We start from the raw sequence: 10303 nt of genomic DNA on the forward strand, positions 1-10303 counted from the left end.
GGTGTGTCTAAAATTACTGAGGAAGTTTTGGAGGATGTACCATGTGAGGGGAAATATTTTGGGGACCTTATAGTTGAACAAAGTTTAGTTGTTAGGCTCAACTCGGATGCATCTAGTGAGGGAGAATCAATGGGGGACCCCTATGTAGAACCTAGTTCTTCTATTGGGATCCATATAAAGTGAATTTAAGGTTGATGTAAAAAATTATTATAGTTGGTGTCGCACCTGATAGTACCACGTCTAGGGAACAGATTGGGAGAACATGTTCCTCTACAAACGATGCTGACAAAATTTGTTCCTCTTACTGATTCAATTGAAATTAAAGACGACTCTATTGAAATTAGAGTTGTGAACTTTGGGAAGTGGACATTGCTCTTACGCAAGGTGATTACTGATTTTGGGGGTTAAAGATGAGTAAATTATGGTTTCTTCGGAGGTACAGGATTGATTGAACCAGTTCCATAAAGGTGAAACAGATAAAAAAAAAAATTAAAATTGAAGTTATGTGTCACTCACCAGAATGTCATGAACCAATTGTATATGAACTATGATCTTGCATACTACAGAAAAATAAAACACAAAGCTCAAGGTTGAACTTGCATAGACCAAGGCTACCTTTGAAATTGAGGAGACTACTAATTTTGTTAATCCAAAAGATGTTTTTTGTGCTTCTGAAAAAGGACTTTTATTTACTCTCTCATGCCCGATCTTTTGCTATTGCCTAGCCACTCTAGCCTTTGACCTTCCAAGTTTTTCTCATCACAAGTGCTTGATTCTATCTTTAATTTTGATTACATTTGTGGTCTATATATTTTTTTTATTAATGCTAATGTTGGATTTGAGTTTCAGGTTCATGTCTATCTCCTATGTTTGTGCAAATGCTTTGCTATAACTAACTGAGTTCTTGATTTTTAAGTGTTTGTATAGGTGATAGCCTAGTGGTAATGAGTATCGAATTTGCTTCTCTTAGTGTGGTGTATGACTTCACAGTGTTTTATGATGTCAAAAGGGGAAGTGCATGCTTGTATAATATTTATAACCCAATTGGTCTAACTTGATTCTCTAATGTGTTTGTTTTATGTGTTGTGCTTTAAGAAACTGACATAACACATATTGATCTATTCACACAAGAAGCAATGGTTTGTCATCATCAAAAAGGGGGAATTTATTAGATCGAGAAAGACTTTGATAATTGACAAATAGAGGAACAGATGAAAGAAATGGGTTGCGTTGAGATGTTCCTTTCAGATCGAATCCGACTGGGATAAGGAGAATGTCTACCACGCGAATTAGAAGTTATAAAGCGGTGAAAAGGTTGATTTTTCGACAAGAAACCAATGCAAAAAGGTTTCCTTTCATAAAAGAATTCCTTCAAGGAAGAGGAAGCGTGCATAAAATCAGTTTACAAGAATTTCCAAATTCCACACGGATAAGGAAGCAGAGTTGAAGCAGGAAAATGATTCTTGGTCTACTTAGTCTATAACTAGAGCAAAGATCTTCCAACGAATTTTGTGCACTTAAACAGAGAGTTACAAGCATAATACAATCAAATAGAGGGAGTTCATGTTTGAGTGATTTCTGATTACAAAGTGCAGCCAACGCAAGGAAATAAGATTAAAGAACCTGATCAATATTCAAAGGCTTATGCTTTATAGTTCTTGAATCAAGTTTTCTTGTATTGAGTTTTTATCGAGTTGTATCTTTAATTCTTTCTAGATCCAATGAAGTATAAACTGGAGTAGGAATAAAGTCTTCAAGTTGGGGCCGGTGACTTAAAGACTTGGGAACATAAATCTTGGGGGTTTGTGTTGGAGTTTAGGAATTAGAGTTAGTTCCTAGGATTGCAAGAGTTGCAACCTGAATTCATAACTTGAAGTGGGGTCGACGATCTAGTTGGTTGTTGGCGTCTAGGAATTAGAGTTTATAATTCCTTAGGTTACATAAGTTTGTAAGTTTTTGTTGAGGCTCAAAGTTTAATGAAGTGGAGTTAAATCCTACAGAGATTTAGGTCGTGATTTTTTACCCTTTATGAGTCGGGGTTCCGCGATAAAATATTGTGTCATTACTTTATTTGTTTTACATAACGTAACTGCTGTAATCTGCAAAGGAACAAAGAGAATATACCTGTTCCTTAGGCAAATCTGGGGTCAGTATTCCAATATTATGTTCTTTCATGAACAAATAAATTTTTATAACAGTCGTGTTCTTTCATAAACAGATATGTCTGTTCAATTTAAGACCTCTATATATTACAAAATAGTAAACTTGGTTATGAAAATATTTCTCTCTTCTAATTATATTTGATGACTTAGTTATGTTTGTTTACCGTTTTAAAGTTTGTTTTTTTCGTTGGATTGAGTCACTAAAATGGTTTAAATAGATATTTAGTTATTTTTTTAAAATTTTGGTTTTGAATTAGAATTTCATATTTAAAAACTTTAATTACAAAATTCATTAAATAAATTGAGTGATTTTGTGAGTAAAATTTACATAATTGAGTGATTTTTAAGTTATAGATCAAAATTGAATAACTTTTTGAGAAAATATCATAATTAGGTATATTGTTGTTGTTGATCTTAATTATGCAGGGGTTTACTGATTTTAGTTTTGAAAACCACTGATACATCTATATATATATATATATATATATAAATAAACTGCTAAAACAATTCTATAAGTAATAATATAAATAATATTTTTGACAGAAAATAAATAATAGGAAAAAGGTCTGAAATATATCTGAACATTGATTGAAATTATTGTAATAATACCGAACTTTGGAAATGATCTTACATAGTGTATTTTAAAGATATATATGTGCCCACGTGGATATCATAAATATTGCATAATTATAAATAGTAACGTATGTGTCCACATGGAACATATATACCTTTAAAATACACTATTAAGTAGTGCAGGGGGTAAACGGTCCTCCATGAAGTTTGGTATCGTAACAACAATTTCGATCAAAGTTAAAGTATTTTTCAAACTTTTTTCCCTAAATAATATATTGAGACTTCAGAAAAGCTTTAACTCGATAGGTATGCAATCTTGCCCGATTCTTTCACATTGAAGCACAATTTTCTCATGTACATTTCAAACTATTAATTCGATCTTGCACATGTTCTCCTACTAATTGTAATACATGCATGGACATATTGTTAGGAAAAATTATGAAATATAATCGAAGAAAAAGATAACTTTGAGGCATTATGAATCAACTTTCCTTAAAAAGATAATACTCGTATATATATTGGAGAAAATACAAGCAATTATCTTCTAGATACAACAAAATTTTTGTATATATCTGTAAATTCAGAATATGATGGTCAAACTAACTAATATTGATATGAATTCAAACATAAAATCTTCAATATTTTAAAATAAAACTTTACATAATTAGATACTATATAAAATATATTTTAAATCACAATAATTAACAATTTGAAATATTTTAAAGATAAAAAAAATATCTTTTGATTGTCCAAATAGGACAATGTGCCTCTATCAAATGAAAAGAAAACTTATACTGCTGTTTTAAATGGATGTGGCTGGTTGGTCCACTTCATAAAAAAACAGTGGATAATATTAGATGACATGACACGTGGCTGAATACAATTGGCTCACAAGTGATAAGGAGCGATCCAAATAATCCATGTTGAGGTGTGGTTATGCTTTTTTCAACTAAAGATTATTGTTCATCCCAATTATATGTATGTTGTGTATGAATAAACTGAGTTGATAATAGCCCCATATCTTATTTGATATCAACAAAGAAGTTGAAGTTGTGATCATTCTCTCTCAGTAATACAGAAATGGCAACCATCACTGCTTGCACCACAACTTCTTCTGTGGCACGTGCCGCCCTCGTGCAAAGGGGATCTGTATCCCGCACCTCAGCTGTTCTTGGTACGTTCATTTTCTAGTTTAATTTCATGAATTTTGAAATATGATAGCATTAGTTCGTCGCAATTCTCAATTTCGAAAGTAAATTCATTCCTAATTAGCATGTCTATCATTCATCCGTTAGGGTTAGAGAACGGTTTTGAGTTCATACATTGGTTTGGAGAGATATTATTGGTCTCTTTTATATAGTTGTCGATAATTTTTCCTAGGAACCTTTGAATTTAAATGAAGTCCAAAGTCCATAAGCACATGTTCATCTTACATACGTATAAAACACACACACCTAAAAATTACTCTATTTTATTTCAACTCATGTGACATTTTTTATTTTTTGATATTCAAATTTTGTAAACTTTGATCAATAATTTAAAATGTATCTTTTTTACATTGAAAGAATTGCAAATTATAGTACTTTTAGTATAAACTTTGAATAGATAAATTTTGAGCCATTTGATTCAGTATAGCTTCAAAGATTAATCAAATTGATTCTCAGGAAACACGAAGCGCCACATAGATTAGGACAAAGTTAGAAAATAGTATATATACCAAGTCAGAACTACTTTGAACCTCATAGCTTCAAAGATTAGTCAATTTGATTCCCAGAAAACAAAATGAGCCACATAAATTGGGACAGAGTTAGAAAATAGTATAAATATCAAGTTAGGACTAGTTTGAACCCATTAAGTTTAAATACTGAATCCGTCTTTATTCAGGATTACCATCCATGAACAAGGGTGGAAAAGTGAAATGCTCAATGGAAGGAAAGCCAAAGGGTGAATCAAAGTTGGGAATGGGAGAATCATTGATGGCAGCAGCAGTAGCAGCAAGCATGTCAAACCCAGTAGCAATGGCTTTGGTTGATGAAAGAATGAGCACTGAAGGAACAGGGCTACCATTTGGACTCAGCAACAATCTTCTTGGTTGGATCCTTTTTGGTGTATTTGGTTTGATTTGGTCTCTCTACACTGTCTACACTTCTGGAATTGATGATGATGAAGAATCTGGACTCTCTCTTTAAACTTTGTGTATTATTATGTGATACTATAATCAACTTTAACTACTTCTTTTGATGTTGTATCTCTTAGACTCTTCAATTGAAGTATTGTATTTTTCCTTCTCCTCTTTCAATAATCCTTCAATTTGTGATGCATTAAACATTGAACAAAATTAGTGATGTTTAGAAAGGGAAAAAAGAAATATGAGGTTATTGTTTACTCTATAAGTATATGTAGTCGAACAAATAATAATGTGATAAGAGTATCGCCCAATAAGGACTTGTGATTAATTATTTACTAAATTAAACTTATAATATTAATCAAGATGTAAACCAGGTTCGTCTAGATGCCTAGTAAAGAACGAGCTGATGGGAAAGAGCTAGAGATCATGAAACACATTTCTGCACAAGGAGGCAGGCGACCAGGAAGCTTTGCTTCTAGAATGCCGATTACATCGAAACAGATGTCATATAGGTTGATTCTAATTCTTGCTGCCCGCTCGATTCCAAAGAATAAAGGGAGGGCTTGACCACAATTTCCCAAGTAAGAGATAGAATCTCACTAAATGGAAGGAAAGGGAGGGCTTCTATCCATTGTGATTTGCTTTCTTGGTATGGAGAGATCTCTGCCATAAAAGAGAGAGCTTCTAAGCCTTATTCTGCAGATAAAAAAGCGACGTAATTCCCCATTCATCCGAAATAGTATTTTAGTAAAGAAGAGAGGAGCTCAACGCTAGGATGATAAATAACTTAACACCTCTCATTCTTATTACTTTTTCAGTTATAATTATGAACCAACTAAAATAAAAATAAAATCAATAATGAACTGTAACAAACAAGTAGTGGATTTTATGTTATCAATGAGATGAATGTTAGGGACGCTCCGGTTGGTTCACCAATCCTATTGAGTTCTCAAACTGTCTCTTCAGAATTGATTTGCTAATTATATATTGCTAATTAATCTGATTAGATTTACTCGTAGTATTCTCCTAAACTATTACTTGTCTATTCAAAATATATTGTCACACTTGTATTTTTATGAAATTAATTTATTAAGAACGCATTGAGTTTACGATATTTAATTGAACAAAATAACTAGATATATCTTTATCTTAGCCATAAATTTAACGAAATTAGATCAAGTCTTCTTTAATTCTTCTCTAGTCTAAGAATAATCTCTCTCAAGCATGTCTCAAGTAGTTGATAGAACCTAAATGTTTGTCAAACAATCAAGCAATTGTGCACAAAATTAAAGAAACAATCACAATTGATAATTCATATTAAGATTGAAAATAATTGTCAAACGTCAATATTCATGGTTTATCAGATTTTCAGAATGTGAAGTTTAGCTCCACATAAACATGAAAGAAAAATAATAAATCATCCAAAAGAAAATATATAAAAAATAATATGAAGATCAACAAAAGGCAACCGATTAAACTCCGACCTCCACAATGCTCCTACCTTTCTCTAACTGTGCAGAGTATGTATCTAAAAGATCATTTGGTAATTAAGGTGTACAAGAATGACATTAAATAGAATGTATTAGTAATGCTTGCATTGATTTTACATAACTATTTCTTATATATGATTTGATGTATTAAAAATAGTATGCATTGCATAAAAATATTTATTTACAAAGATACCCTCCACAATTATGGTGAAAAATTATATAGATCTTTACGTGTATGAAAAAATAAAAAGTACTGATGATTAATGATTTGATAAAAAGATCAATTAACATTGAAAAATTAATTATATCAACAAACAAATGTTAGATAAAAAAATATGTAAAAGATGAAATTGATCGGACATCAAGACTTTTTCAAAAACGAATTATAAATTTATAGTCTTTGAGAATTGAGATATGTAATAATATCTAATAATTTTTTTATGAAACATTCTTTAAAAAATGTACCGTAGTTTTTATCATAATTTACTTATTTTTTTTAATAATTTAATATTGAAATGGATGTTCTAAGCTTAATGAGGTTATTTATAACTATGTGAAGCACACATATATTGCCTAGTTAGTCAATAATTCTATAGTTTGTTCAATTTGCTTAACAACAAAAAAATATTTGAATAAAGTATTAATTCCCAATTAAATATAATTATATATTTGCACTACAAATTTTAGAACTTCTTATTAATCTTCCCTTGCTTATCCTTTTTATTCTTTATCTTATTAAGTACGTTATTTTATAATTGTCATTGATATTCGTAACATTTTCAATTTTTTAGATAGAGTACTTTTTTCAATTTTTTGTATTAACAAAAATTGTTTTAAATATTAGTTGCATTGATAATGAATGTGAAAAAAGATATATTTAAATTTGTGTTTGAAATATAAAAAATTATAGGGTGAAATTCTTCTATTTCAACGTTATAGGATCACTGACCTGGCGGTGGTCCGTCCAGTCATAGATCAAGCAAGTCAATATTCCTAGAGGTAGTCCAACTACATAAGAATCGAAATATACAAGAATTTTAACATAGTTTCTCAGACTGCATGGTTTAATTATTTTATCCAAGCAAAGGGCCTGTCAAGAAGCAAATACATATTTTTATTAAGCCCATGTGTCTGATAGTTCTAACCGGGTATGAGACGTCCTACTTATCAAACTCAATTTCGGGCTAAAAACACGGCTCATCAGACAGAGTCATAAAGACAAAGCCAATAAAAGTAGTACAAGATTTGACTGTACCTCAATCTCAGAACCAAGTCGAGAAGCCATACTAAAATTCTTCTATATTTAAATAAAGCTTAGATCCGTTCATGGTCTATATAAAAGAGAAGTTAGTTATCCGGCATAGATATAATTTTTTAACCGGACATAGTCACGGCTTAACTAAAAAAAAAAACTGAAAATAAAAGGAAGTACCTTGTAGCAAACAGCACACTTTACTATTCCTCCGGCCAAAGTCCGGTAAACTTACAATACTTGAAAATATTTCACAAGTGGGGAGAGAGAAAGTAGAAAGAAGGAGAGAGGGTTTCTAAAACCTACTCTCAATTAAAGAAAAACAGACCTATTTATAGAAAAAGAAAAGCATCTTTGTACAGGATACTGGGCCCCTATCTGGGTCTTGGTAACATTGTATTTACTAATGGTGAACAGTGTTGCTATAGTAGCGCGGGCCCGCTACCGACGCGCATAAGCTTTACACTTTGTCCTTTAATTTTGCCAAAAAATCTTCAGCTTTCTTCGGTGCATCCACTGGACTTTCTTCTTCATATTGTTGGGCTTCGTGCATATCTTCACTTATTTCACTACGCATTGATGAATCTGATTTTGCGTAATGACTTATATTTAGAAGAATCTTCTTCTTTACTTCTTCTAGATATCTCATAATCATTTCATTTTGCTCTCCTTCATCATGATTAAAAAATTTTCTAGCCATATGTTTTTGTCACACCCCGAGCCTACACCCTGGGCGGGACTGGCACTCGAAGACCATTGCTGGCCTCAAGCGAACCCTTGGCCTGGCTTACTAACTCAGCGGAATAATATATGCATATTTATAAAGATTAATAGCACACTACTCAACTTAACTAATGAAATAACTTAGAATGTTTAATAGTCAACATTCAACTTGGCCAAAATGGCAACTCAAGTCTTAACAATAAGAAATGATATTGAAAAAAACTCAAAAGACTAACATCTGACTGTCTATGAAGCCTCTAATAACAACTGAGATGGATGTTGGGACAGACTCCACAACATCATAATGAACTAAACTAGAAAGCAATGAAAGGGATCCTCCGGAAAGCAAGGAGGCTCACCTACAGACTCTGGACTGCTCACTGGATCAACGATGCGCCGGAATTAGGGGTGCGCATCGGTCGGTTCGGTTTGGTTTTAGGTGTTATTGGTTCGGTTTATCGGTTTTCGGTTTGTAAATACTTCAAACCGATAATCAAACCAATAACATATTTCTTATCGGTTTTTGGTTAATCGGTTTATGGTACTTAACGGTTCGGTTTTCGGTTTAACCAATAAGAAAATACTCATATATATTATATACACGATAAAAAAATTTTCAAATAAACCATATGATTTTTCCAGCATTTGGCATGAAAGTAATAATCATAAAAGTAACAATCATTTTTCTTGCAAGTTTAGACACTAGACACATTCAAAGGAAAAAGTGTGAAAGTAACAATTGTTTAACCATTAACAAAAAGTGTGAAAGTAACAATCGTTTAACCATTAAAATAAGACTATTAAATTTAGTATAGTCTTATTGGGTTATCGGTTTAACCATTAACAAAAATTATAAAACCAGAAACCGAACCAATAACCCAATAAAAAAATTCGCAAAACCGTTTAAAAACCGTTAGCCCAATAACCCAATATCAATAAACCAATAGTGTTTTTTTCGGTTCGGTTTATTGGTTAAATCGATTTTTGCACACCCCTAGCCGGAATGCCGATCCTAGTTACCTGTGTCTGCATCATAATACGATGCAGGCCAACTGGCATCAGTACTTTAAATGTACGAGTATGCAAGTTGGAATGCTAAAATAACATAGGCTTGAAAGAATCTGAGAGAAACTGAAGAACTTACCTGGCTCAACTCAACTCAACATGACAGAACTCATTTCAATATAAAGCAGTTCAAAAGCAAGTGCAATATAAAGAAAAGATGTTTAAAAACATGATATCAACTCTGTGTGTATGCAAGATACAAATAACTCTGAAATGTATTTAAAAATACAATGAACTAATGTATATAAAAATACAATAACTTATGTGGGAGTTTCTCTAACCGACAACCATCACTTAAGAGCTATAGTGATGATACAGCGATCTACTTCACGCTGCCAGCGCATCCTATACCTGGCCAAAGGTATAGGACCTGAACTGCCTAATGGATCCACTAGTCTATTTCGAAAGGGGTTCATCTAAAAAGTATGACCCATTTCTACCCATGATGGCTACATGGTTTTATGGAGACGTGAGTTATCTGAACTCATGCCCGCCCCCAATTCAGTGCTCAATACTACTCCCAAAATATACTAGCTCTTATGTTTTAAAAACATACTTCTTCTGTGATTTGAGATTAGTGCTCAAAACTTAGCTCAAAGGCTATCTTGGAAATCTCAGTTTCCCTACTTGCTTCATTTAAAAAGCTAATACTCTTTTCTGAAAACTAGCCCGAAGACTCTTTGGAAATCTCAGTTTCCGCTCTTATTTAAATGTGAAAACATTTTAAATCTCTTTGGGAATACTTAGTCCCCATATTCTTTTGAAGAAATGAACTTCAAATCTTTACTCTTTATTCTTTACTCAACTTGATCTTTAAGTCTTAAAACAAAGTTAAAAGCATTTTTGCAAAAGACTTCTTGAAAAGACTCTAAGAACTTCCTAGACTTGGCTCTTGACCTTCCTTGAATTT

The 10303-nt window shown here is 32.2% G+C and overlaps 1 protein-coding gene across 2 annotated transcripts in view; it reads left to right on the forward strand.

Moving 5' to 3' along the window:
* Window positions 1–5026, forward strand: part of LOC125870339 (photosystem II reaction center W protein, chloroplastic-like) — an 841908-nt gene extending 836882 nt beyond the window's left edge. For both annotated transcript variants that reach the window (XM_049550742.1, XM_049550743.1), the window contains exons 2-3: window positions 3782–3909; window positions 4620–5026. In XM_049550742.1, coding sequence (XP_049406699.1) covers window positions 3816–3909; window positions 4620–4924 — 399 coding nt within the window. In that variant the 5' untranslated portion in view covers window positions 3782–3815 and the 3' untranslated portion in view covers window positions 4925–5026. The remainder of the gene's footprint in view (window positions 1–3781; window positions 3910–4619) is intronic.
* Window positions 5027–10303: the final 5277 nt, after the last annotated feature.

The sequence above is a fragment of the Solanum stenotomum genome, chromosome 7, assembly GCF_019186545.1.
Source record: "Solanum stenotomum isolate F172 chromosome 7, ASM1918654v1, whole genome shotgun sequence".
NCBI classification, from domain to species: domain Eukaryota; kingdom Viridiplantae; phylum Streptophyta; class Magnoliopsida; order Solanales; family Solanaceae; genus Solanum; species Solanum stenotomum.